We start from the raw sequence: 26,279 nt of genomic DNA on the forward strand, positions 1-26,279 counted from the left end.
ATTTAATGGTAACAACAGTAAGAGAAAAGTCTCTCACCACAGGGTACTTGTGCTTTTTAAAGTCACAGCACTTAGAAACAAAACAGAAACTACACGACCCCCCACCAACTCAGGGGGCATATGCTCAAATAGGGACTTCACAACATTAGCGTAAGTCTCCTGGTTGACAGCATACAAATCAATAATAGGATTATGTATCAGACACAGTTTGATGAACGGAACACATCGGCAATACCCAATCTTCCTCAAAAGTACTTAGCTGCCAACAGAGATCATTTACCACGTATCACAAATGTGCTATTTGTATAAACATTCCCACTACAAATGTTCTTGTTTTTGTTTAAATGAATATTTTTAACCTGAGAGCTATTAATAATTTTTTTTTCTTCCTTGTAAAGCTTGGCTTTCAGAAGAAAAGAATCTTCGAGCCTCCTCTCTTGTGAGAGTAATTTCTCCTAATACTGACAGTGCTACATAAGTACAGCCAGGGCTCATTAAGTAGTCTTCTGAGCGTAATTATAATTAACAATTAGCTAGAAATTAGTTTTAATGATTTGTTTTAGATGATAGAATAGAAACCTAATGTAATTATTTTTAAAGCTTCTACATCGTTAAGAATACAACTATCACTAGCTTTCAATTACTGAGAAACTGGTAATCTTCCAAAGCATTTAGTCAGTGATCTGCTTGCAGAGCCAAACCAGGCAGCCCAGAGCAAGGCTGCCGCCGGACCAGGTGTTTCCATGCCCGGGCCTTCTGCAGCAGCCCTTCCTCTCCCACTCTGCTCTGCTCCTTCCCGCTGCTTCATGACTTGCAGACAGATCTATAGAGATAGCAGCAGGGTGTCCCTGGCCGTCAGCACTTCCTCCACCCCTGCCTTTCTCCAAGACAGAGTGAGGCCCACAGTGAGAGGAGGGAAGGCCTGGAGGCAGACTTACAGAATCCTGCAGTGTGGGCCTAGACTCACACCATCACACCAGACCCACAGCAAAGAAGGGTATAGAAGTCACGGATACAGTGAGCGTGAGGGGTCAACTCCAGACTTAAAGACACATCTATGCCATTATTCCCCATTCAGCATTCTTTTAATATCCTGGAGTCAATTTGGATCTTATTTTCACCACAAGATTTTTTTTTTTTCAAATCCTATAGAGGCCTGAAGAAAAGCTCTTTCATTTCCTGAAAAAATATATTCATTTAGAAACAGTGAATAATAGCATGGCCAAATTTTTTTTTTCTTTCCTTTTTTTTTTTTTAAACCTCAGCTATTTTCCCTCCCACTTTTGAGCGAGAACACTAGACCTTTTGCTGCTGGTCTTCGGAAGGTGTTAGGGAGCACATCCTGACACCCACATAAAAGACCTGGTACCTGTGTTCCCACATCACACAGCAGGCCCGCAAACATACGAGGCTGCAGACCAAGTTAAGAATCATCTGGATGAGTAAAAAGAGTTTGAGGGTGCTGGTGAAGCTGGCACAGTCGGTCACATCTTGGTACACAAAGGACCTGCTCAGTGGCTCCTCAAAGGACAGCTTGCACTGGCAGTAGTCGAGGGTGGCCATACACTTCAGCTGAATGAGCTGCAAGTAGCGGTGGGCAGCAAAGGCCGCAGCCAGCACGCAGACTATCAAGCCCAGGGCACTGAGCAGAAAGTACAGCAGCTGCAAGAGAGTAGAAAAAAAAACCCTCCCAGTTAAAAGAACGTTGCATGACTACTGACAAATTGAATTCATAAACACGGTCCTTTTCCTCTCTCCCAGGAAGTTCACTGGCAGAGTGGCTGTTTCTCCTCAGAAACACAGTACCCAGGGGAATAGAAATGGCTCCTTGTTAATTTGTTCACTCACAATCCTTCTACCCCAGCCATATTTCCATTTGCCCTACAGCTGTTGGGCACTTTTCATGGATGGGGCCAAGAGGATGAGCTCTGTTGTGGGAGGTCTGTGTGTGACTCATGGAAGCAAGCAGCTCAGGTGACTCCCAAACACGACAGCTATCCCCTGATAGGTATCTGTGACTCCGCTGATCACAAGCGGCTGATACGAAGACTGAAACAAGACTAGGTAGTAAAGAACAGTAAAGTCTCTGCAATGCAAATACTGTGTTGACCCAAACTGGTAATGACTGTTCAACCAGCAACATGGATTCATAAAAAGATAATGTTCAAGGCAGTGTTTGCCAAGCTGTGTCCAGGAATACCAGGATCTCCAATCAGTAGTTGGTGGGGGTCTGGGGGGAGGAAGGAGGGAAAGGATGGCTCCAGAAGGCAGGTGGCTGGATGTCACCTTCATTGCCTACCAGTCTCACCCAAGCCCATCTATGAGCCCATACAGCAACTTGAGCATGAAAAGAAACTCTGCATGGTCCCTCACATTGCTCAGCTTCTGCTGGCCAAAATAGCAGCCTTGGGATTACAAAAGAGTCTGGTACAAGTTCTAACTGATTCTGAGGAACCATGGCATACTTGCACGAGGCAAAACATATAGCCTACATCTGAACAATGTGGATAAAATTGCCAGGACTCATTGACATGGCTGGGACAGAAACTGTGTCACAAGAAATGTTTGCACCTACTGAAACATTTCTCTTCATGGTCCTGCCCACTGAGGGTCCAGATGAACACCAGAGCTCCAGGTTCTGGGGACTAGTGTAGTCAACACAGCTCTCGGTGCCAGACTGACAACACCACAGGCAAAAGTTATTCTTCACAAGGAGCCATTTTGGTGACTGTAAACTCTTCATATTCAGGTTGATTTTGGTCATTTCCAGACTCAGATCAAAATAGCTGTGAGAAAATTATCCCTCACCTTCCCACCACCTCCAATGATATGTAATGCAACATAAAAATATATATATATATGATTTTTTATGTGCACAACAGTCATTTAAGTGAGTGCTTTTCTACATAACGACAATTTCAAGGATTTTCAAGTCTTCAGCATACAATAAATCAAACTTTTTTTTTTAATTTTTTTCTCCATGGCGTGTGTGGGGTGTGTGTGTGCGCACGCACACGTGCTCATGCACGTGCACACATGTGTGACTGGTTGCTGGAACACTAAGCACATGTCTGGCCTGCCTGGAAGCCTGACCATATGTCTGAGGTCACAGGAAGAGAGTGGGACTGTTAAAATCATTTTGCCTTAATATAGTTGGACAACCAAAGAAGGCATATCTCATCAAAGATATATTAAACATGCACACCATTTTTCACTTTCAAATCATCTGAAGGATTATCAAGCACAACCCAAGTTTCTTCTTGAGTGGGTAAAAGTTCATGGAAATATCTTATATCTTGGATATGTAATAAGGAAAACTTATATTTAAAAGGTTTCATTTCCACTGGAGGAAAAGGAGTCAGATAAATACAAGTGGCCCTGTTGTAAAAGTTGGAAGGGAAATATTTAATTTGTGACACTGAATGCATCACTTTGGTTCCATGCCCAACATTTTCAGTGGCCATATTTTCTGCAAAAACTGAAGGTTAGGCTAAAAACCTTTGGGTTTGTTTTGTGTAGATTTGGGGGCAGAACATTTAAAATATTCTAGGTTTTTCTGAAATATTCAAGCTTGATGACTGACTTCAAAACTCTTGATGCCAAGAACTAAATTAAATCATGCTGGTGAAGCTGTACATGTGCACCCACTGAGGCTGCATTAACAGGGCAGTCAGCACAGAACTGGGAATCGTTTAATCTGGGGACATAGGTACATTGAAGCCTTTACCAGCAGGGAAAACTCAAATTAAAGTTATAATTTCCCACCTGAGAGTCATCTGCTTAGTAGAATGGCCCCAACTGGTGTTTTCTCTACACATTTTACTGAGCGCAATGGCTCGAACCAGGGAGGTCCTGTAATAATCCTCCTACCTCTAACACACCCGCACAGCCTTAGATAGATTTCTAGAACATTCCTTGGTATCACATCTTGAAGCAATGACAACAATCCCTCAATCTCAATCCATAAATAAGTCAAATAGTTGAAAAATATTTCTCTCTCATAATCATCATAAAAATTTGTTGAATTGAGAAGGAGAATGTCCATTTTTAAAAGAAGACTATGCTGTATGATTTCATTTACATGTGGAAGATAAAAGAAAGAAAGCAAATGGGCCAACAAAACAAGACAAAACCAACCCTTAGATTCTAACAACAGAATGGTGGTTACCAGAGAGAGAGAGCGTGGCCAGGGGGTGGGAGTGGGGGAATATAGGTAGAGGGGTTAACTATATGGATGGTGGTGGGTGGTAACTAGACCTCTGGTGGTGGGTGGGGTGTGGCATGTACAGTTATCCAGGTGTGAAGCTGTGCACCTGAAATGTAGACAGTCTCGTAAACTAATATTACCTAAAAAAAGTTATAAATAAAATACACAGAGCAATAACTGTTCTTTATATATACTATAAAGGGTCTGCCTTACAGAAAATAAGACCTTTTAGACCAAACACAGCAGTCTTGTGAAAAGTGAAGAGCACCAATCGGGAGCCAGACTACCTGAGTTCAAATCCTAGTTCTCTCATTAGCAAGGACCTTGGGTGAACTAAACCCTTCCACAAGTACCTCCATTTTTCCATCTGTAAACTGGGAGTATTGGTCATAACAGAACCTACTTCACAGGGTTATAACAAGGGGCAAAAGAGTCACCTCTGTAAAGGGCTTAGTACTGTGTCTGCTACATAGTAGCACTTTTAAAGTATTTTTGTGAAATAAATAAACAAATTGGTAGAGAAAGAAAGAGCTGCCAGTTTTCAGGACTCAGACTATCAGCTTACTGGCTTTGTCTTTGTCATGTGGGAGTAACAATGCATACTTGGCTTGTAGAAATGATGTAAACATTTACACAAACACGCTGATTACTCAATTTTAATTGCGCATTTTAAATATGCTAGAAGTGAGTGAGAGCACCAAAAGCCCAGTCCGTGACTCTTCTGAATATGCAGACGTGTTCCCTGGTGCCTCTGTCAGGCTTGGCCTCTCTGCCTCTCCCACTGGGTGAAAGCGTCTGGCCAAGTAAACACGAGTGCACCACGGAATCAAGTTTCTTATCCATGTTCAGGCATAAATACCACTCGCTCCCCCAAAGCCTGCGGGCCACATCTGCAGCAACTCATCTGACAGCGACAAGCTTTGGGGGATAATCTGTAATTTAAAATCAAGTGGCTTGTTTTACCTACCCGGCACGAATAAACTATCAATGAAAGTGTTTACGATGACCTTGGGAGGGCGAGCAAATATATCTTGATAAAAGCCAGGCTGCGCACGTCTGATTAGCTGGTGTCAGCCCGTGCGCCCTGCGCGGGGCGGGCGGGAGGCGCGGTGGCCCCGCTTATGTAACCGCAGCGCCGGCTGGCCCCGCGCACCGCTAATTGGTACCCGCGGCAGCCTCAACGCTCCGTGACTTCGGCGGGAGGGCGATCGGCTTCGATTTAATTACCTTCCCCAGTGGCTGCTGAGGCCCCTCTGCAGCTCGCCGCGCAGGAGGAGGCGGCAGCACAGCCCAGAGGCTTCCTGGATGTGGGCACGAGGCAATTGCGCCTTAAATGCCCTCGTGGGGAATGTGCCCCAGAGGGTTTCTGCAGGCACATGAACAGGACACGTTTCTGAAAATCAAGCTGAGCCTTGAGAAAGCAGAGCCACGAGGAAAGGCAGAAGGCCGAATCCTCCGCGGACTGGCCGCTCCAACCCAGGGGCTGAGCGGAAAGAGAAAGGAGTCCCGGTGGGGTCCGGGATCTGACAAAGGGCCCCTGGAGAAGGCTGTTCTAGCTTGAGATTAAAAGACAAGCCCCTGAGGTTACTGTGCCTAAGAAAGAGAGGGGGTGTGTGTGTGTGTGTGTGTGTGTGTGTGTGTAGGGTATATGTGTTGTGGGTATGTGTTTTTGTGTGCATGTGTGTTTATGAATGCACTGGCTAGTGTGAATGGGTATGTGTGGGTGTGTGCATATGTGTGTGGTGTGCATGCACCTGTATGTGTGTGAGCATATGCAGAGGGGGTGTACACATGAGCCTATATGTGTTAATGTGTGTGCATATGTCTGCATAGTGTATGGGTGTGTGTACATGCATGTGCAGTGTGTTGTGGCACATATAGTGCCACAGTGGCTACAGTGGCATGTTGTCATCCTCGCGTCACTGACTGCCCTGGTGATCCGGGCCTCCCAGAGGGAGAAATAAATTCTGGAACAAAACTTAGTCCAGGGTGTCAACAGTGAGGCCCTCTGGCACAGCTCTGCTGGTGAAAACATGGATGAAGACACACGTCACTCCTTCTCCGAATGGTATGAGCAGCCCAGGGAAGCCTGCTGTAACTGCTGTGCCTCCAGAAAACCTGGAGACTGAGTGAGACTCACTTCCAACCTGAAGAAATTATACCAGGCACTCTAAAGGAGCAGGAGTATCAGAAAGGGTCACATTTAGGAGAAGAGAAAGTGCCTCTGTATTGGTCATGGCCTGTCACAGGTGAAAAGAAAAGATAGCTAGTGAGATCTTCCTTGTGGGGGATTCCAGCCTGGCTGACACTGGCAGTGATTTGTTTGGGGTTTGTCTCAGTTTTGGGGTTTGCCCTCACTCCTGATTTTAAGTGCAGATTTGAGATGGCTTTCGGGCCTCCTAGCCAATGCTTTTTGCCTCTGCTGTTTTCCTGGGCTCAGAGGACATTCCATGTCCTGATGACCTAGGTCAGAGTATTTTCACCTAGGGATGCCTGTTTCTCCGGCCTTCTTTTAAGGAACACTGTAAAATAGAAAAGGTAAAGCTTCCGATTGTAAGCATATCTATCATTTTTAAGAAATACCATCCATTAATTTTTAATTAGAAAAGTTAAGCCCAGTGAATGGAGAACATTTTGACATCAGAGGGGAAAACTCCAAAATGCAGCTATAATCCAACCACTCAGAGATAACTCTGTTTTCTATGCCCATAAGAGCTATATTTTTCTTCTGTAGGATCATACCATGCATTTTGTGCCGTCAACTTTTTATTTTGGTTAGTTAATATGATGTGAATATTTTTATTCCATTAATTATTCTTTTACAACGTGATTTATATGTATTGTGTATATCTGTATCAGCACATTGCTTTTTCATGTCAACAGTTTCAATATAATAGAAGCCCCTAGTATCTTATTTTCTGCATATTCCTTATTTCCAAATATAGTTAACTTACTCTTACATCTTATACTTTCTTGGTTTAGTGAACAAAGGAGGATCTAGCGTCTATGTGTTTTCTTGTGGGAGAAAAAACAATGTGAATGGAGCCCGCCCCCGCCCCCCAAAAAAGCACATTACACAAAGCTTTTTGTTCTCTGGTACAGCAGTTGAAAGAAAATGTAGGAATTTGATTTCTACTAGCTCTGATTGTTGAGTTGAGTGTTTATCTCCCTAAACTCTGAAAGGGTGGGTCTATATTTTCCTTTGGAGTAGATTCTACTGTGCAGTGAAAATGGTGTGTACTTGAATTGGCCCAGACCAAACGTACTATCTCTAAGAGGGAAAAAGCAGAGGCACAAGAAAGCACACATACTTGCTAAACCAAGCGTAACCCTGCCTCCCCCTCTGCCCTCACACTCTTGGCACAGGTAACTTGGATGCACCCAATGTACTTTTTCTGTCTCAGTGATCCCACCTACAAAAGGAAATACACTTAGACAGCTTCATTACTAAAATATTTTCAATAACCCCCGAGATATGGAAGTGGGCACTGATAGAAGCCTTTTCTCTGGCCAAATGTTGTGTTGAACTGATGAATTTTCAATATTCCTTTTAAGGGCACTGAAGAACAGACTTCATGTGCTCCATGCCAACCCACTTCATGGAAATGAAAACTCAAAAAGAAACAACAACCCAGCATTACCTTTGGGGTCTGGATGAATGCCCTCCTAAAACATTTTTGGCCGGCCTAAAAACGCAATTTCTAGTCTAATCAGATATTCAAGCCCTTAAAAGGCACTCCTTTATTTTGTGCGTGTATCTCTTTCTATGTGATGATAAAAAAAAAAGAAAAATGACAACTCACTTTCATAGCAAACTGGATACATGTCCGTTCGTCAACTTGATAGGAGACACAGAGCATAAACAACCCGAGATAGGCCACCACACAGACCTGCAACGGGAACAGGGACGAAAGGGCGTTATCAGGGCACATCATGTATTCTGATGGCATCAGTCTCAATGCCTCTCGCCAGTTCCATCCTTGTTATCGAGGTGTTCATTTCATTTACTATCTTTCTGTGCTATTTTTACCCCTCAGCTTGAGGAACACTTTTAAAAACAGTAACCATGAACTTATTTCCAGTTAGCCAGGACTTACGACATTGTTTTGATGTGCCAGGTGCTACGCAAGGCCCTGCAGTATGTACAATGATGAACACAATTTCTTCGACCTCAATAAGCATGAGGTCAATAGTGTCCCATCTAGTTGAGGCCAACATCAATGTAAACACTATTCCCAGGCAGGGTGCTACATGTTAACCGTTATTCAGAGAAGTGTAAAAAGAATGAAATAACACCCAGGCAGGCCGTTACAAGAAGATATTTCTCAAGAGGTGGACTTGAAATGGACCTTGCAAGGGATACTAGTAATAGTAGTGATCCCTAACATTAACTGAATACTCATTTTGTGCTGGGGCTCTCCGGAGGGTACAGGCCTGTATGGATTTCCTTATATAATCATCACAAACCCTAGGAAGTGGGTGCTACTAGGATCTTCACATTATAAATGGGAACACAGAAGACACAGTGCTCAGGATATTATCTAACTCATCTCAGCAAGGTTAATACACCAGCTGGGCGAAAGTGCAGGTGGCAGCAGGCAGAGAGAGTGAAAGAGGTGGTGAGCAAAGGCACAGGAGCTCGACATCATGGCTACGATATGCCTGGAAAGGACGACAGAGAGTGATCTCCAAGGTTCTGTGTGTCAGTGAAGGAAAGAGAGGGGATCGCCTGGCTGGAGGAAGGCAGGTAGGAAAAATGGCAACTTGGAGAAAAAAAGATAACTCAAATTTGCCTTTCCTTTTCACTATGATTTCAAGTTTCCAGTCAAAGAATTACCTATTCATACTCAGTTCTGGAGACCTTAAAATGTTGCTAAGTTCTGCTTTGGGATGGAAAACAAAATTGCATTTGCTGATAAGCACCATTTTCCTAGACAGATATTGGAAGGGTATCTGGAAGTCACCTGGAAAATCATTCAAGTATTCTAAGTTCCTAACCCCAGAGGCCACATCACACCAGGTACCATCCCTGTTAGGGTGGTAGAGCTATTTACCTTCAAAGCCAACAGAGCATTTTCTTAGTATTTTGTTGTAATGAGACTGCATTATCTCATGATGTAAGTTTCAGGTGCATCATCATTACATGTAAACATATGTACATGCTACATTAAGGTCACCATTAAAAGCAATTCTACCCCTTACCATACAGAAGACCTCTAAATCTGACTTACTTATCTCCCTCCCTCTTTTCTCTGGTAACCACTAACCTGTCTTAGACTCCAAAACTCATTTTTGCCCCCTTAGTGCATCTTTATTTGTAACACAGCTGCCATTTCCAAGTCAGAGAAGTTCTTTTTAAAAATATTAAAAGTATATATTTAATTAAAGGACCAATTTGAGAACATATATAAGGGACTAGGTATCTCACCATCAGAATCCACAGAAGAAATCCAAGGGGACTCCAAGGGGAGAAAAGACCGGGGTTTTTTGTTTGTTTATTGGCAGCAAACCAGATGGCAGTCTCTAAACCTGCTTCTGTGGGGCTTCTTGAGTCCCTGAGCTTCTTTCTGCTGGCGCTCCCCGTTCAGTGTGGGTCCACGCCGTGGTTCACAGAACCCTATCCATCCCAGGAGGCTGCTATGCTGAACTTGGCAATTGCTGAGGCTTTCCTCTTTGCCTTTACATTCAGAATCTAACTGAGCAGATTAAAAACTAGACTCTCTGCTTTGCTCGAACACATCTGCTTGCATTGTTTCTCCTGCCTTGCAGCCCTCATTTAGCCTGCTTTCCTGCAAGCTGCTGCACTAGGACCTCGGACAGCATGCTTGAGCATTCATCAATGCAAGGAACTTTGTCAGGACATACAACAGTCTACAATGATCCAGCGGGAGAGAGGACAGTGAAGCGACAATACCATGTAAACCTGGAACCACATCTGCTGTTATAGATAGAAGCCGGGAAACTTCCTGGAGGAAGTGGGTATTGAAGGACAAGCAGAAATTAGGTGAGGAAGAGCAGTGAGAGTATGTGGAGGCCCAAAATGTGGAGAAATGCAAAGTGAACATGGGTGGATTCGACAGCCCCTGTGCAGAGGATGAGACGAAAAGGAGAAAGATGTGCTTGCAGAGACAGAAAGTTGGCCCCTGGGGCTTTTATTTCAATCACACAATGGTGTCTCAGTTTTGTCTTTTTAGAATGACTGTTCCCTCTGGTTGTGAGGAGTTGGACTGGGGAGGGAAGACCAGTGAAGAGGCTATTCTTCATTTCTGGAGAAATACAGGGCGCCCAGGCTATTGCAGTGAGGTAGACAGTGGGTATATTTGAGACAGCAAGGAAGCGCTCCAGAGGGTGTGAGAACCAACTGGAAGGGCTGAGGAGAGGAAGGGCGGGAAAGGTGCTCAACTATCTGACTGGAACCGTCAGCAGGATGGTGTTGAATTTGAAGAGACAAAAGATACAAGAGGAAGCAGACTGCAAGTGGAAAATGACCACACCCACGTGGACTCAGAGATCAACCATGTGGGCCTAGAACTCAGAAAGGAGGTCTGGGCTGGAAATCAGCACCATTAATCATCAGCATAAGTGAATCCTGGACCATCCAGGGTCTAGTAAGCACAGAAAAGGGCCAAGAAAGCTTCCCAGTTTTGAAGAAACTTTGACTCTTAGCTTCCCATTTTGTTTACATTTTCTTTTTATTGAGGTAACATTAGTTTCTAACACTGTGTAGGTTTTAGATGTACATCTACGTCTAAACCCTACATCTACATCTGAACCCCACATCAACTGTACATATCATCCCACACCCACCACCAAATGCCCCCTCACCATCCACCACCACCCAGTCTGACCCCTCTACCCACTCCCTGCCCTCTTCTTCTCTGGTAACCATCATTCTATTGTCGGGGTCTAAAGGGAGGCTTTCATTTTCATTTTGTTTACTCAATTTTTTTTCTCTATATTCTCTATATATTTTCTCTGTACTCCATAAATGACTGAATCATTTGGTATGAATCTTTCTTCTTTGGGTTTATTTCACTTAGCATAAGCCCCTCAAAGTCCATCCATAGTCTCACAAATGGCAAGATTTAGTCTTTTTTTTTTTTTTTTTTTATGACTGAGTAGTATAGAGACCACATCTTCCTAATTCATTTCTGTCCCAGGATGTTGGGTTGTTTCCATAGCTTGGCTGTTGTGAATAATGCTACAGAGAACATAAGGGTGCATCTATCTTTTCAAATTAGTGTTTTCATGTTCTTCAGGTAAATATCAGAAGTGTGATCACTGGATTATTTGATTTTTTTTTTCATTGTTAATTTTTTCTTTTTGTATTGAGGTAACATTGGTGTATAACACTATGTGATTCAGAGGCAGGATCACAGCTCCTCTGACACATCCTCTGACTCTTTTGAATAGAAAACATCTCAAACACACTTGTTATTTTGATTGTAAATCATGCATGTCTAAATATTATAACACTGATCACCCTTGTGGATTTTTAAATGGAGCATTTGCTATGGAGCCTGAATCAATTCAACATATTTTAATTTCTGATAGGGCTTCATGGGCTTTAAAGAGGGGGAGACTTCCTTTTCTCCCCTATAGCTTTGCAATACTTCCTTACCAGACAGTTTATTGGTATTGGGTGTAAGCACTTTCTAGAAGGGCAGTATTTACTGCATCCTTAAAACTGAAGACTTTATGGCCATGGACAGATTTCTCACCAGACCAAGGGTCTTATTTCCAAAGCAGGCAGGATGTGGACATGTCTGAAACACAGCATGTTCTGACATCACAGGTAGGCAGGGGGAGCACATGTTAACAAGCAGTGCAACCCACCAGACCTATCAGAAACAACATTCCTGGAGCCTAAGCCAGGGCTCCCATTAGATATGGTGAGGCAAGTCCCATGCAACAGAAAAGAGGCAATTAAGAAAGGTTTTCAAGAAAGCTTTCACTGGACCAGATACCCAGGCCTGAGATGGATGGTGTATCCCTCACTACAACGCCAACGGGAACTGAGAAACCAGTGCTGCAAAGGCAATGGGGCGCTGAGCCTTGAAGAATGTGCAAAGATAAGGTTCATGTACAGATGGACAAATAGGTGGATCAGAAAAATTGACATAATTTTTAATGGCAAAAAGAAAAAGACAACCACCTTTTTTGCTAGCCTCATTTTCCATGTGCTTCTACAATTTGTTTAGCATAAAGAGAAAACCTAAATCCTGAATTCCACATTCTGTGGAAGGATATTCTTTGCCTGCACGCTGCATTCTCCCATGAGTTCGAAAGTTAAACAGAGTTGGGACACTCTCTGAATGTTAAGTCCATCTCCACATGCATGGGCCCCAAGTCTCGTCACATACTGTCTTTGTTTTTGTTATCTGGTCTACTGAACCTGCAGTGCCTTTTGCAGGCTGGCATTAGGAATGAAAGGTGAATACAGGACCAGTGTCTTAGAGATTTACCTACGTATTGTTTTTCCTTTTCATGTTGGTGTGGCTAGAAGTTATCACCTTAAAACATTCTGTGAGAATGTGAATTATTGGTATTTACTTCTCTCCATGTCATACATATTTACATTCTAGTCTTGTGACATTCACACAACCTCCAATTTATTTGTTTTCTTCTTTGTGTTGTCAACTGAGCTGCTTGACAGGGCTATCGGGGGAATACAACCTTCCCCTGTCAAGTGTCTTTCAAGGTTTCTCTCCTCCTTCCATTCCCACCCCCTTTCAGTTGTGTACCTGAAGTGTGACTCTGTGTCTGCAAGTTAATCACCCTTCACCTCTCTGTATTGAAAGTGCTTTAATTCAGTCAATACAGTAACACCAGGAACTCTTTTCTCATGTTTGCCCAACCAATTCATCAACTGGAGATGTAACAGAACCATAAGTGTTTCTCTGGATGTTTCTTAAGAGAATTTATATGTATTTTCATTTATTTAATAGGAGTTAAAGGAGAATGCTAGAAATCATTTTAACAAATGACAGATATATTGCAATCTGTCAATTGAATGCAGTCTAAAGAGAACTGCTGATTAACACCGTTTTAAATAATACACAAAAGATTTCATAAGGATCTATTAAAAGGTGGTTATTGAGTGAAGATTTCAGAAGGATTGGGTAGAATATTTTAGCATAACTCGGCCATTGTTACTGCATTCTCGGTGCCACTGCCTGATAGAAGATGAAGTCTAAGACAGTAGTTCAGAGTTACATGGAGGGTCCAGTAAACATGGTTCCATCCCTAGAATTTCTGATCCAGTAGGTCTTGGGTGGGGACTGAGATTCTGCATTTCTAATAAATATCAAGCTGCTAAATACTGATGCTGCTGGTCTGTCCAGGTCACACCCTGAGGACCACTAGTCTAAGCTAAACACAGTCTTCTAAATGCTTCCAAATGTCTTTCTCTAAATTAGATTACAGGTCCAGAGCTCACTGACGAGCAGTTTCCTGTAGAACTTATTATAAGTACCAATGAGATATAATTACAATAACAATAACAACAATATATAAAAGGTGTAACATAATAAGTATAATATAATAATAGTAATAGTTACCATTTATGGGCCCTTATAAAATGTTAAGCTGGCATATATGTCTGCATTTAATCTCAAAAATGTATTTTACAAGGGAGAGAAAACTGCAGCTTCAAGATATGAAAAGGACAAGAGATACATTTGTTGCACCTGAATTTTTTTTTTTTACCATTATGTAAAAAGGTTTTGACTCTTACAGTTTCCTCACCAAAAAATGCAGTCTGTGCTATTGTATGAACCCTTAAGATTGGCTGGGTTGGGGACGGTTTCCCTTTATTGCTACTTAATGTGACCTAATTACAGAGCCTGTACCCTCAGTCTGTCTGCTTGGTGGACTGGGAAGTGTGTCTAAAGTGTCAACTAGTGCGACACGGTACCCTGCTAGTGTAGACAGGCACAGCTCACTCCAAGCCCAGGTAAAGCAATTCCCTCCAAAACTGGACTGGACCACCTCTACAGGGGTGTACAGGTAAACCTTTAACAACCGGCTGCTGAGGCGGGCTGCTATTTATCACCTTTGCTACTTTCCATGGTGTAAATACTTGTACCACAGCTGGTTTCAAGCTACTGACACAAAGACACTGAACACAGAACTGGGGATAGATTTGCAACATCCGTCTTCACAGACCCAGGGGAGGTACCCCTGGCTCTCTGTGCCTCTTCCACGTCATCTGCCTCTTCTGGCTTCTTGTCTTACCAAAGACATAGCTACCAAGTGGGGCTGGTTTGTAACTACTGAAAAGCAAAGTCTGGAACGTTCTCTCTATTTATTTATTTTTAGGTAAGTCTAACTTTATTGCTCACAGTCCAATCTTTCAGACTTTACAAATCAGCAACTTCTTTTTCACGGCCTACTTCTAAATATCACCAGACACCCCTGACACTCTCAGATAGTGTTTGGCTCAGAAGGAAAATTGGTGAGAATACAAAGAGTTGCAGGCTCTTAGGAAGAATCAGGCAGGTGGCATATGATTCTTTACTAAATTATTTGGAATCCCTGAAACCAGCCTACAGAAACACTCCAAAGGTTCAGGGAGGAATCCTCATTTCCTCATTTGTGGGAAAAGAGTAAGAATGGTTACAACGTAACCTTTGAGATCTTACTGAGGGTGGAGAGCCCATCTAGGAACCACCCCCTCCCACCGCCCCCAGACTGTCAGCCCACTACCCTCATTGCCATAGGCACTAGAAGGGTGAAGAACAAGAGAGGGCCCATGCCCTAGAAATTTTCACTTTAATACCCACTTTGCAGAGCAACTGGGGGAGAGGAAAATAATTGTCATGGGTAATGTCAAGAGGCCGGCCTAGACAATGTATTAGAATAAGCAGACAACAGCAGTACCTACAAATCCATCCTCACTGGCCACCCATCAAAATCTCTAATCCTCTTTACAAAATAGGGGATATGGAATCTTTTTTTCTCCATCATGCATTATCTTTTAAAGACAATTTGTTGTTAAACATGGTAGAATTCCGACGTTATCTCCTCCCCACATTTTATTATTAGCATTATTAATAATTTCAATGATTATTTTTAGGTAAGTTAGATAAAAGCACTTAAAAATACCCTTTTCTCTAATTAGCTAAAGTAATAAAGGTGAAAATAACTCTCAAAAGATGAAGGTAACCCTAAAAGTTCATTCAACAAGTGGTAACTTACTTAGTTCTGTAAAGATCAAGTATCAAGCTATATCACTAAGGGTTGTGGAGTCTGTTTCCACTCTATTCCTGTACTAAGTTATCTTGGACAAAATTATTCAATCTTCTTAGCCTCAGCCTCCTTATCTATAAAATGAAGACAACAATGCCTTCTTTTGATAGTCAATCCAAGGATTAACAGTGATATAAATAAGACTAGAATAATGCAAACAGCTGAAGAATAACTGGTAGCGATTATTACTTTATTACAATCAGAGTCACTTCTAAGTTCATGACAGTACACCATTTACAGTAGATTCAAGGACTCTAAATGTTTCATCAACTTGGCCATGTTTAAAGCACAGAACTGGTGAGAGATTTGATAACACATGGGCTGTCTTGGTTACAAATATCATGCCTTCCACTGTGTATTAGCCCCAGTGGATGCTTGGAATGATCTTTACATTTGTGTAGGAAAAACTAATTGTGAAGTGGAGATGGTTTGACACTGTAATGTTAAATAGTGAGCGTTTCACATACCAGACTATAACTAAGCCCTTTAGGTAAACTATTCCATTTGGTCTCACAAAAAAATCCTATGAGGTAGTTGCTATTATTGGTCCCATTTTGTAGATGAGGAAACGAAAACTCTGAATGGTTTTCTACTCAAGATCGCAGATGAAGAGCCCATAGTGGTAGCTACTGACAGCGAGCTTGCCTGGAGGAATCCTGAGGGCAGTGTAAGGGGAGAGAGCATTGCAGAGATCTGGGGGACATAGCACGTGCACCTCTCCAGAGCAGAGTGACACAAAGCACCCCAACTCTGGCGGCATGGTGTGAAGAAGACTCTGAGATCCAAAAGAATGTCCCATCTAGGACTTTATAATTTTAAGGATCATAAATAATGCACCTGGAATTGTAGTAGGTTATTTTTTTTCATCTCATACAACCCCAGATTGTGTAAGAATAATTAACTCTGAAATTTGAGCTGAAATGACTAATAATATATAAATGTAGCCCTCTATCTCATCTTAGAAATAGTGCCATTCTGTTCACTTACCAATTTTCTTCGTGTACCTATCACAATGTGCCAGGTACTGCCTGAGGCTCTGGAAAGACCACAGTGAACAGAAGAGACAAAAAAACATTGCCCTGATAGAACCAATGCTTTAGAATGGGGAGAGCAGCCACAAACAAACACAGCAGCAGATACACTACTTGAGAAAAGTCTGTGAGTTGTTGAAAAGCTCTACAGAGAACACAGCAGTGAATGTCATAACTGATTGCTTCCACCAGTGTGAAGTATGGTGATTAGCAAATACAAATCATAAATTCTTAAAGTGATATGTTCCCCCTAAAAGATGAATTGGCAATTCCCAGCAACCACTTAGAGAAACAACTCATAGAATTTCCTTATGAGGGACTACTGGTCCTGTTATCCCCACAGCATGACCCAGAAGTAAATGCAAGCTTCACCCTCACTGGCTCCGGAGACAGGCCTGGGAGAAGCGCGTAACCACATTAAGTTTTGCAGCAAAATGGGCCACATACCTCAAGCCAGAGACCAAGGCAGTACACCTCAGCTCTGGATCTGACAGAATCAGGTTCAAAAGCCACCTCTACTGTTTCCCAGGTTTTGATCTTGCACAGTTAACCACCATGAGACTCAGTTTCAGCATCCTGGATAATAACAACACCAACTTCATAAATTGCTGGTAGGAAGCCATGAGACAGCACACAGAAAGGCCATGTACAGAGTGCCAAGGATGAAGCAGTGAGCATATATTTGTCAAACAAATAAATGAATTCACTCATTAATGATTTGCGCGACTTTTGTTTTCATAGTAAGGGCTCAATAATGTCAACATAAAGTGTTTGCAAACACCTAAGCGTTATAAAACTTCTGCTTCTTTTCCTTTCTGCTACAAATCAGTGTCCTCTGCACTACCCAGGAAAAGTCAGTCTTGGCAGCCATGCCACGCTTATCTGTGTCTCTGATTATACTATTGTGGTTTTACAAAGACAATCACTTAATTTCTGAAAACAAACAAAAAAACTCTGTTCCACTGACACAGCTTCTGGTCATCATAGATCCAAATTTAATATTACTTTTCACAAAAGCATAATTGAGTCAGCAAAACTTAGTGCACAGATATTGATGGGAATTTCCCTAAATGATAAGCATGTAAATACAAAGATTCAAAGTAAACCAAAGCATTTGTGGCAGAGCTGAACATCAAGATGAAGAGGATAACTATTTGTCTCTAAAAAACCCCAAACATTAATGTGCAGACATTAAAACCCAGAGCATGAATAATTTTGTAAAATGTTTTTCCTTGTTTTTTTACAAAATCAAGTTCAAAGCAGTAGCTTCTTTTCCAATATGCTCGAAACTGTAGCTAGCAACAAAGTTTTAAAACCAGCAAGTTTTGCTGGAGTATTGAATTTGGCCTCACCTGCATCAAGAAGAGATTCAATGTATTTCCATTTACTTAGGAAGCTACAACCCAGAGCATCATTGCTTTGCTCTTTTTATTTCTATTTTTCCATTACAGTAAAAGTTGTTTATGGAGAGTTCTAGCACAGACACCCTCTCTTCACCAAGGACCAAGTCCACCTGGCCCAAGAACAGCTCCTGGGTCAGGTTCTAATACACATCCTACTTTGTGCATCTCCACACCTTTCTGGCAGTGGAGGCAGGGAGTAGAGGTAACGATTTGTGACCTTTACTTTGCAAAGACAACTAAGAACTTGTCTTCAAAAGCAACTGTAGAGATTCTGGTCAAAATGTCTCAGCAAAAGGTATTTCTAGATGACATATCACATCAAATCAAAACCACACCTAAGCTGACTGTGACATCCACTTTCAATATCCTCCCCCCCTTTGTTATTATAATTTCTCTTTACTTTGAGGCAAGGATACTGGATAGTTCTATGTCTGAGTTACTATAAATGCATGAACTTTCCACATATGAGTAAGCGAAGACATTCAAATTGGCCCAAAATAAATGAAGTATGTGCTAATTAAATTGAAAAACAAAAGCAGGTCTGTCATCAACTATAACTTTGAAAAATCTAGATTTGGAAAGTACATTTCAAAAATCAAATTTTTAAGAATGTTTGAAGCACTTCTCAAGGAAATTTATTGCTCATGCAACTGCCAGCAATGAAAATCGATTCAACCTGTTTGTTCTGCTGTAGTAAAAGTGCTAATTAGTTGGTAAAGGAAATAGAGTGCTAAAGAGCATGACTGTACTATATACCTGGTAAGATACATTCATTTTAATTTCATGATTTGAAATTATCCAGTCACTAGAATTACATAGAATTATTATTATTATATATTTTTTTCTTCTTTTTTTCCCCACCCCTGCCCCCTTACCACCCTCCCAAAGTGTATATATATATATATATATATATATATATATATATATATATGTTTATAGACAGGGAGATATAGAGAGGTAGCTAGACAGACAGACAGACACAGACAGAGTAGAGCTTTAATTTTTTTAACCAATGTTGCATGTAATTTGCATTGCCATGCAGCTTGGCCAGGTCCGCCCTACATGTAATACACAGGGAGGAGACATGCTGAAGTGGGGCTGTCCCAGGTTCTGCACAAGTAGTACTTCGTAGATGGTCTCTGTACCTCGTATGCTGCCTTAGAAGATATCAGAAAACCAAAACTATCCTGATGGAACTGATAGAGAAGAATTGGAACCTATGAGCAGCAGCTAGATGAAGAGAACCAGAATCCCCCAAATCCTGTGGATTTAGTGTGCTTTCCTTGATGTTCCTGCCAATGTGAGAATGGAAAGCTAGTGAGATCCCTGAGAGATGTGCCAGCACAAGTTGCTACAATTCATAAGTTCCAAGAATCTTGCTTGAAAATGGTGGCGAAAAGCTCATTGCTTTAAAGCAAGGAATCTCACAACCGAGTTTTTCATCAACTCACAGAAAACTGAGAAGAAATGTCTAACAACTATCCTAGGGTATGACTTATCACAGAACATTCAAGTAGAATTCCTTTGGTGTGGGTCTCATTTTAATATTGTAATTTTCTGTGTATCTATGGTAAGATTCATAGTTCATAAGAATTGCTGGAAATTTTTACAATTGCATCCTCAAAAGACTGAATAAGCACAAACAACAGACTTGAGAAGCAATGATGCTGAATGTGGATGAAAACTGTCCTCAATTGTCAATGGACACAAACTGTGCTTTTGATCTACAATGTTCCTTTACTTCTTTATTCACCTTGATTCATTTAAAATTCACTAACATTGGGCCTCCCCGGTGGCGCAGCGGTTGAGCGCTGGGTTGCGAAGCTGCCCGCAGCCTCTGCTGCGCCAGTTCTATCCCCGGCTGCTCCCCTGCCGCGGAGCGGCCACCGGAGGAGGGTCCCACATGGCGCGCAGACCTCTCCTGCCGCCCGCTGCTCCCCTCAGCAGTGTACTTCGGTCCTTCTGCCTGCTCTGCTCCCTGCTCTGGCTCTGGTGAATTCTCTCACCCTCCTGCGCTTCTGACTGTACCCAGTGCTTGTATAAATAAACAAATAAATCTTTAAAAAATAAATAAATAAAAATAAGATTCACTAACTTTGAGTCTTCTAGTCCTGCTCAAGGACCCTCTTTACCCAGAAAGGTGCCTTTTATGCATTATCTGCTAGGTATACATTAGCTCATTTATTCCCCAAACAATGCAGTAAATAGAAAAGTACTAGCCCATTTTTTTTTTTTAAATAGCGATTTAAGAAGCTTGCAAGTTAATTTTGGAGTAGTGAGAGGTTTTGTCACTGCATAATGTTTAGGACTAAATGATATGAAACCCATCAAAGAGATGGAATAAATACCATAGCATCCAAATGCCACATCCTTACACTATTAGAATAATTAACCTACTAGCAACGAGAGCCACCCAGAAAGCTTTTCTGTTCTAGCTGAAAGAGGGGTAGGGAGGTTAGATGAACTTCAACTACGTGCACATTCCTGAAACCTATTAGGATGGGAAAGTAACATTAAGATCATCCTGAAAAAAAAAAAAAAAAAACAAGCTTCCCCAACAAATAAATTACAGAGGGAGAAAGAAATAGGGAGAGTGGGATAGAGGGGAGAGGCAGGGAGAGAGAGGATACAAGGAGAGAAAAAGGATAACTCTTAGAGTAAAGGAAAGGTTAGAGATATATGAGGCAATTGCACCATGTGGGTCTTACTGGGATCCTGATTTTGAGAAACTCTGAAGAAATATTCATGAGTCAGTCATGGATTTGAACACTGATCTGATGCTGTTAAGAAATTGTTAACTTGATATATGTGATTGGTATTTTGATTTTTTTTTACCTTCATCTTTTGGCTTACACAATAAAGTGTTTAAGATGAAATGACATAATATCTAAGATTTACTTCGAAATAATGCTCTGTGTGCTATGGGGGTGTGAAGGATAGGGTCACACAAAGGAAGCAAAGTTAATCATGACTTAATTTCTGAAACACAGTCATGGGAACACAGTGGTTCATTACACTGCTTTACCTACTTTTGCAATTTTCCATAATAGGTTAAGGGGAAAAAAAAGTGACTGTTGGCTCATGATATGATTGGGACACCTGGCAAGACAAGCAATCTGGAAAGGCTACACCTTCAAATAGGTCACACCAAATTATGTAAAGACTCTTGGAAAAATGACCTTGAGAGCAAATCAGAGCAAACCAATCAGAGCAAACACATGAAGAAACGATTCATTAGCAAAGGCCAGTACGTGCATGCATATGTGTGTATTTACTCTGTCTCTCTCTCTCTAATTAAATCACATGAATTTCAAATAATAGAACTAATAAACAGATCTATAAGAAAGTACATTCAAAATAATTAAAAATGAAAGGAAGGGTCTTTTAAAAAATACCATGGATATATTTTTTTAATATCTGTAACAAAAGAGGCATTCTAGAAATGAAAATTAACATTGTTGCCAAGAAATAAAAACCTCAATGGAAGAGTAAAAAGATGATTAAACTCAACTGAAAGGGGAATTGTGATCTAGAAGATGGATCTGAGGAAATAATCCCAAATATAGCACAAAGAAATAAAGAGAGATGAAACAAATGGAGATATTCTTTGCTCATTTATACCCAATACAAATTGAATGAAATATCAAATGTGTTTTTCTCGGAACTCCAAAAGCCAATTCTAAAATAAGTATGAAAGAATTCGAGCTCACCAGGACAATTTTTAAAAAAGGATAAGGTAGGGGAAGGGGGAGTAGAGGGGGTTGCTTATGCTAACATTTTTGTAACAAGATGCACTGTAGTACTATTTTAGTTTAGTAATGTGGTATTGGCACCATGATAGCCAAACTGGAACTAATCCTCAAATCTAATATGGGAACTTGAAAGATGATAAATGGACATCGTATTTCCATATATAAAGGACAAATTATTTATTAAATCTACTAAAACAATTTAATCCACATGAGAAAAAAATATGGACACTACTGCACATCATATGCAAAAAGGTAGATCATTTAAAGATATAAATACAAAAACAAACCATCAACATTCTCAGAAAACAACACAAAAAAAATCTTTATGCTTTTGAAATAGGGATACCTTTCTTTAAAATATATGAAAGTCCATACCATCAAAAAATTGATATATATAAATACATTAAAATTAAATCTTTTATAAGGAAATCACTATAAAAAGATGTAAGAAACATAGTGACAACTAAGAAAAATATTTACATATCCCAAGCCACAAGGAGAAATAACAAAAACAACAAATTCTACAAATCAATGAGTAAGATACAAACAATCCACAGAAAATAATGGTGGGATAAATGACAAAAAAACTGATAAAATAGTCAATGAACCTATAAAATACATTCAACTCCAGTAGTGATCAGAGAAATGTAGTTGAAACAAGGTATCACTGGCACACAAATAAGATAGGCAAAAATTAAAGCTGTGTGACAGTAACAAACATTGGTTAATACATAGACCAGTGGGAACTATAATTTATGGTGGTTGGCAGTGGGAATTAGTACAACTTTGGGTTTGTGATACTGATTTGGCAATATCTGGTAAGTTGAAAATTCCTGTATCTTATAACCCAATAATTCAATGCCTAAGAACATGCTCTAAAGAAATTTTGGAATATGTGCTTAGGGAGCTATGAAAAAAATGTCCATTGCAACACTGCAATTGTAAAAAAAGTAAAAATCGAAATCAGCAAGCAACTATAAACCAGAGACACACTGGGGGGGAGGGGCGAGGAAGAGGGAGCAGGATCAAAACAAGGAGGGTGGGAATTGTATGGGGACTATAACCAAGATGAAAATGCACACATTGTGCAAAAATGAAAAACAATGTGAAAAATATATAAAATAAAAAAATGAAAAAAATCATTTTTGAAAATAACCTACATTTTCAACCACAGGAGAATGAAAAAAATTGTTATATATTCATATAATGAAATATATAGTACAGGAAAAAAATGAGTGAATGGTGTTCATGTACTATTAAAAATAAATCTCAAAAACTAGCAAGCAAAGTGATATTATGCTATCATTTATATAGTTTAACACATATAAAACACTGTCAATTATTGATTATGGGTATAAAAATATGAAAACATGTAGAACTGTGCTAAATACCAAGTTCAGGATAGTAGGTGCCTTTGGAGAGGGACCATATCATTAAGAAAGTAAACAGATTTCAGCATGTTGCAAACGTTTCTTTCTTTATAATATATAAAGCAATAATGATAAAAATACGAAAATCTGGCAACCAGGTTATAGGGTAGGGATTGTTTCATCAATTCTCTATAGTCAATTATATATTTAAAGTTTTTAATAATTAAAAAATTATCACAGAATTGCCTAGATTTGTTCAAACTCACACAAAAATAAAAATCATAAGCAAAAGATTTTGAACATGGCTACCAATCTATGGAGTCAGAGTCTATCCACATTTCATTTATTCCAGCAGGGACTATACGATTTCAGACCCCTTTTCCATGCTGTGGTGCTGCTCCCAGATGGTGTTATCCAGGCCTCCTCTCTCTTTGCTGCCTTTTCACAGCACCAGTACTGGGCCCTTGCATCTGCAGGGTAGTTGTCTATGCATCTCCTCTGGCAGGCCCTGAGCTCCAGGGCAGTATTTTTGAGATGCAGATGTTGAGGGAGAATGACTAAGCTGGGAAGTTTCTGTTTTTCTTTTATCTTTCTTTTGTGGACTCTGGTTTTGTTGTTTATCTATCACCTAAGTCCCTGTTGTAGTGACTTAGAAATGAACCACTAACATGTTTTATAAATACCTACTTTTGCTAAATAATCCATTTTCAAAGAATATAAGGGAAACAGATTGTGTTCTAGTATGTCCCATGACTCAACAGGAAAACTAGAAAACTAGCATTGTTAGATTTTTGTGCAAAAAATAAACCATCTATAGTTCACAAGTTTCACTGTGGGATTTTTCAAGGCCTCAGAAGGGAAAGGAATCTTATAAATGTAGAGTTGGCCTGCCCTAGTGGAATGATTTATGGACTGGATTTTTATTACTCAGGCATAATTAAGTAAGTTTTCAAATTTGGTCCCACTTTAGAAATGATTGCCGAGATAATTCTACACTAATACCCTGGAGTTCATATATCTGAAACAGTACAACAAATAAAACTTTATGAACTAATAGAAATAGTACAGTGTATAGAAATGATACAGTAAATCAATATAAATCCAATTATATAACTTTGTAATTGGAGCAAAATTGAGAGAACCATCCTGTTAAACCTTTACAAATTTTTATTAAGTGGCTTTTCTAATTGATTGCACTTCTTACCCAAAAAAAAAAAAGGAGCCTGAAGTAATATATAGTAATATTGCTTTTCCTTTGAAAAGCGTTTTGTCCTTTCCAACATGAAGAGGTCAGTGTCCCCAGACAGCCTGCAGCCTCTCAGCATTTCTCCTCTTCCCTTCCATGGCAACATGGGTTAGCTAGACACTGAGCTTTTTGTGAAGTGTGTGTGAGGACGGGAGAGAAGGGCAGTGAGGCTTCAGGGAGGTCTCGAGGTGGAAAAATTTGTGACGCACTAGATTCGGAGACTGAATGAGAATTATTTATCGAGGGCTCTACAACACAATAGCGATGGTCACTCCAGGTTCGCTTTTAAAATCATATTTGGTTTCAGAGCCCCTCACCAGGCTCAGCGCCCTTAAACAAGCATGCCAAACGACGCGTTCACAAGATTATGAGAGAATCTGACCTGCACGGGTCTGGTTCTCCTGCTTGAGAACCTGAGCAGCTGACAGCATGAGAGAAATGCACACACTTATCAAACACATCACATATAAACCAAAATGTCTGGGTTCTGCCTTTCCTCTGCACACTGTCGGAGAGAAATCATTTCTCGTGTCGTATGTGTTCACCCATGGGACTGCAGCTTGCCTGTCATGGCCTTGCCTGCTCCTCCACTCTGACTGAGGGAGGAGCACAGTCTGAGATCTCCTTGATGGTCGGTCAACCTTCACCCCCCGGAAGCAGAGCTGGAGACTACAAGGTTATTTCCCTCATCTTGGCAAAGCCTCCTTCATGGCTTTCCTGGTACAGCTGAATGTGAGACAAGGCCCCACCTAAACCTAATGGCCTGATATGTGTGCCACACCTGAAATTTCCCAAGAAGATGGTGTGATTTTTTTTCGTAGCAATAAGGGTAAATTCTCCCCCTAGTTGGGATCTAGTTAACACATTAGTGATACCCCCTTTTTTTTGTCAACTGTCATTATCTTCCATGCAAGGGAGACGCCTTGATAATAACCTAACTTAAAGATTTGTAATGCTCGTTGCAATGAATGCTGAATCCAACACTTTCAAAACAGCAGTTGAGTGGGAAGTCACTGAAACAGCATCCTTGGGTTTCTTGCAGCCTCTCCCAGCACCAGAGAGCTCTCGGCCAGGGGGCGTTGCTCATTTCTTTGACAACAGAAGCAGGCCTGACAGAGCTCCTGTACAATGTGAGAATGCTTGCTTCTGAACAAACCCTGTGCTTTCTAATGTCCAGTCACTACTGGCCTTTTGCCAGAGCCCAGGAAACAGCACTGAAGCACATTCCTGACTGTGTGAGGGAAGGGATCTGGCGCTAATAGTGTCAGATCAGATTCCACCCCCTCCCCCAATCTTATTGATTTGCCAATCATTTCTGTAATTATATAATTCTGAGAGTACAACTTGACACTTCCACATGTGCACATGAAAAAATGAGCATCAACTCTAAACATGCTCAAAAATCAAATCGGAGAGGTCCCAGGAAGCCTCTGTAACAACACCTCTGCCTTCTGTTTGCTACTTGCTTTTTGGAACTGGGACTGGATCAAACTGCTGGAAGATGACACACTGGACGAGTCAGGCGTCTCCCTTCCCTCTGGGATGCTTTGGGTTTGTGCAATATTTGATTAAAATAAAGTGGAGCCAGGTTCGGGATTCCTAAGCTGGGAAATAGGAGCCTACATAAAATCCTTTATGGCGTGTCAAGGGGGGGCATCAACCAAAGCTGCTATATCTGGGGCCAGAGGAAGGATACTCACCCTATTACCCCAAAGGCTTTATTCTGATCCATCCCACAGAACAAGGAGTGTCCCTTATCCAAAATGTAAACAACAGTACATTATAAAGAAGACCTGGGAGGTGGCTTCCCTTGCGCTCTAGGAATACCAAGCAAGTGATCACTGACTTCAGCGGATGGCAGATTCCTCAAATAGCTGACCATCTGAGCAGCCCCCCACAGCACTGCTCAGTCAATCACCCTCATTTCCTTGCTTGAGAAGAAAGGTATCAATCAGTTGGATCAGTGAGAGGTACCCAAGCTGGACAGCAAGTGGCACCCAAGCAGTAAAGGGAGGCAGGG

The 26,279-nt window shown here is 41.0% G+C and overlaps 1 protein-coding gene across 1 annotated transcript in view; it reads right to left on the reverse strand.

Moving 5' to 3' along the window:
• Positions 1-1,011: 1,011 nt before the first annotated feature.
• SSPN (sarcospan) overlaps positions 1,012-26,279 on the reverse strand; it is a gene marked incomplete at its 5' end in the record, with an annotated part of 34,701 nt that continues 9,433 nt past the window's right edge. The window contains 2 exons of the mRNA XM_084255114.1: positions 1,012-1,662; positions 8,011-8,097. Coding sequence (XP_084111240.1) covers positions 1,297-1,662; positions 8,011-8,097 — 453 coding nt within the window. The 3' untranslated portion in view covers positions 1,012-1,296. The remainder of the gene's footprint in view (positions 1,663-8,010; positions 8,098-26,279) is intronic.

The sequence above is a fragment of the Talpa europaea genome, assembly GCF_964194135.1.
Source record: "Talpa europaea genome assembly, chromosome: 15".
Lineage (NCBI taxonomy): Eukaryota > Metazoa > Chordata > Mammalia > Eulipotyphla > Talpidae > Talpa > Talpa europaea.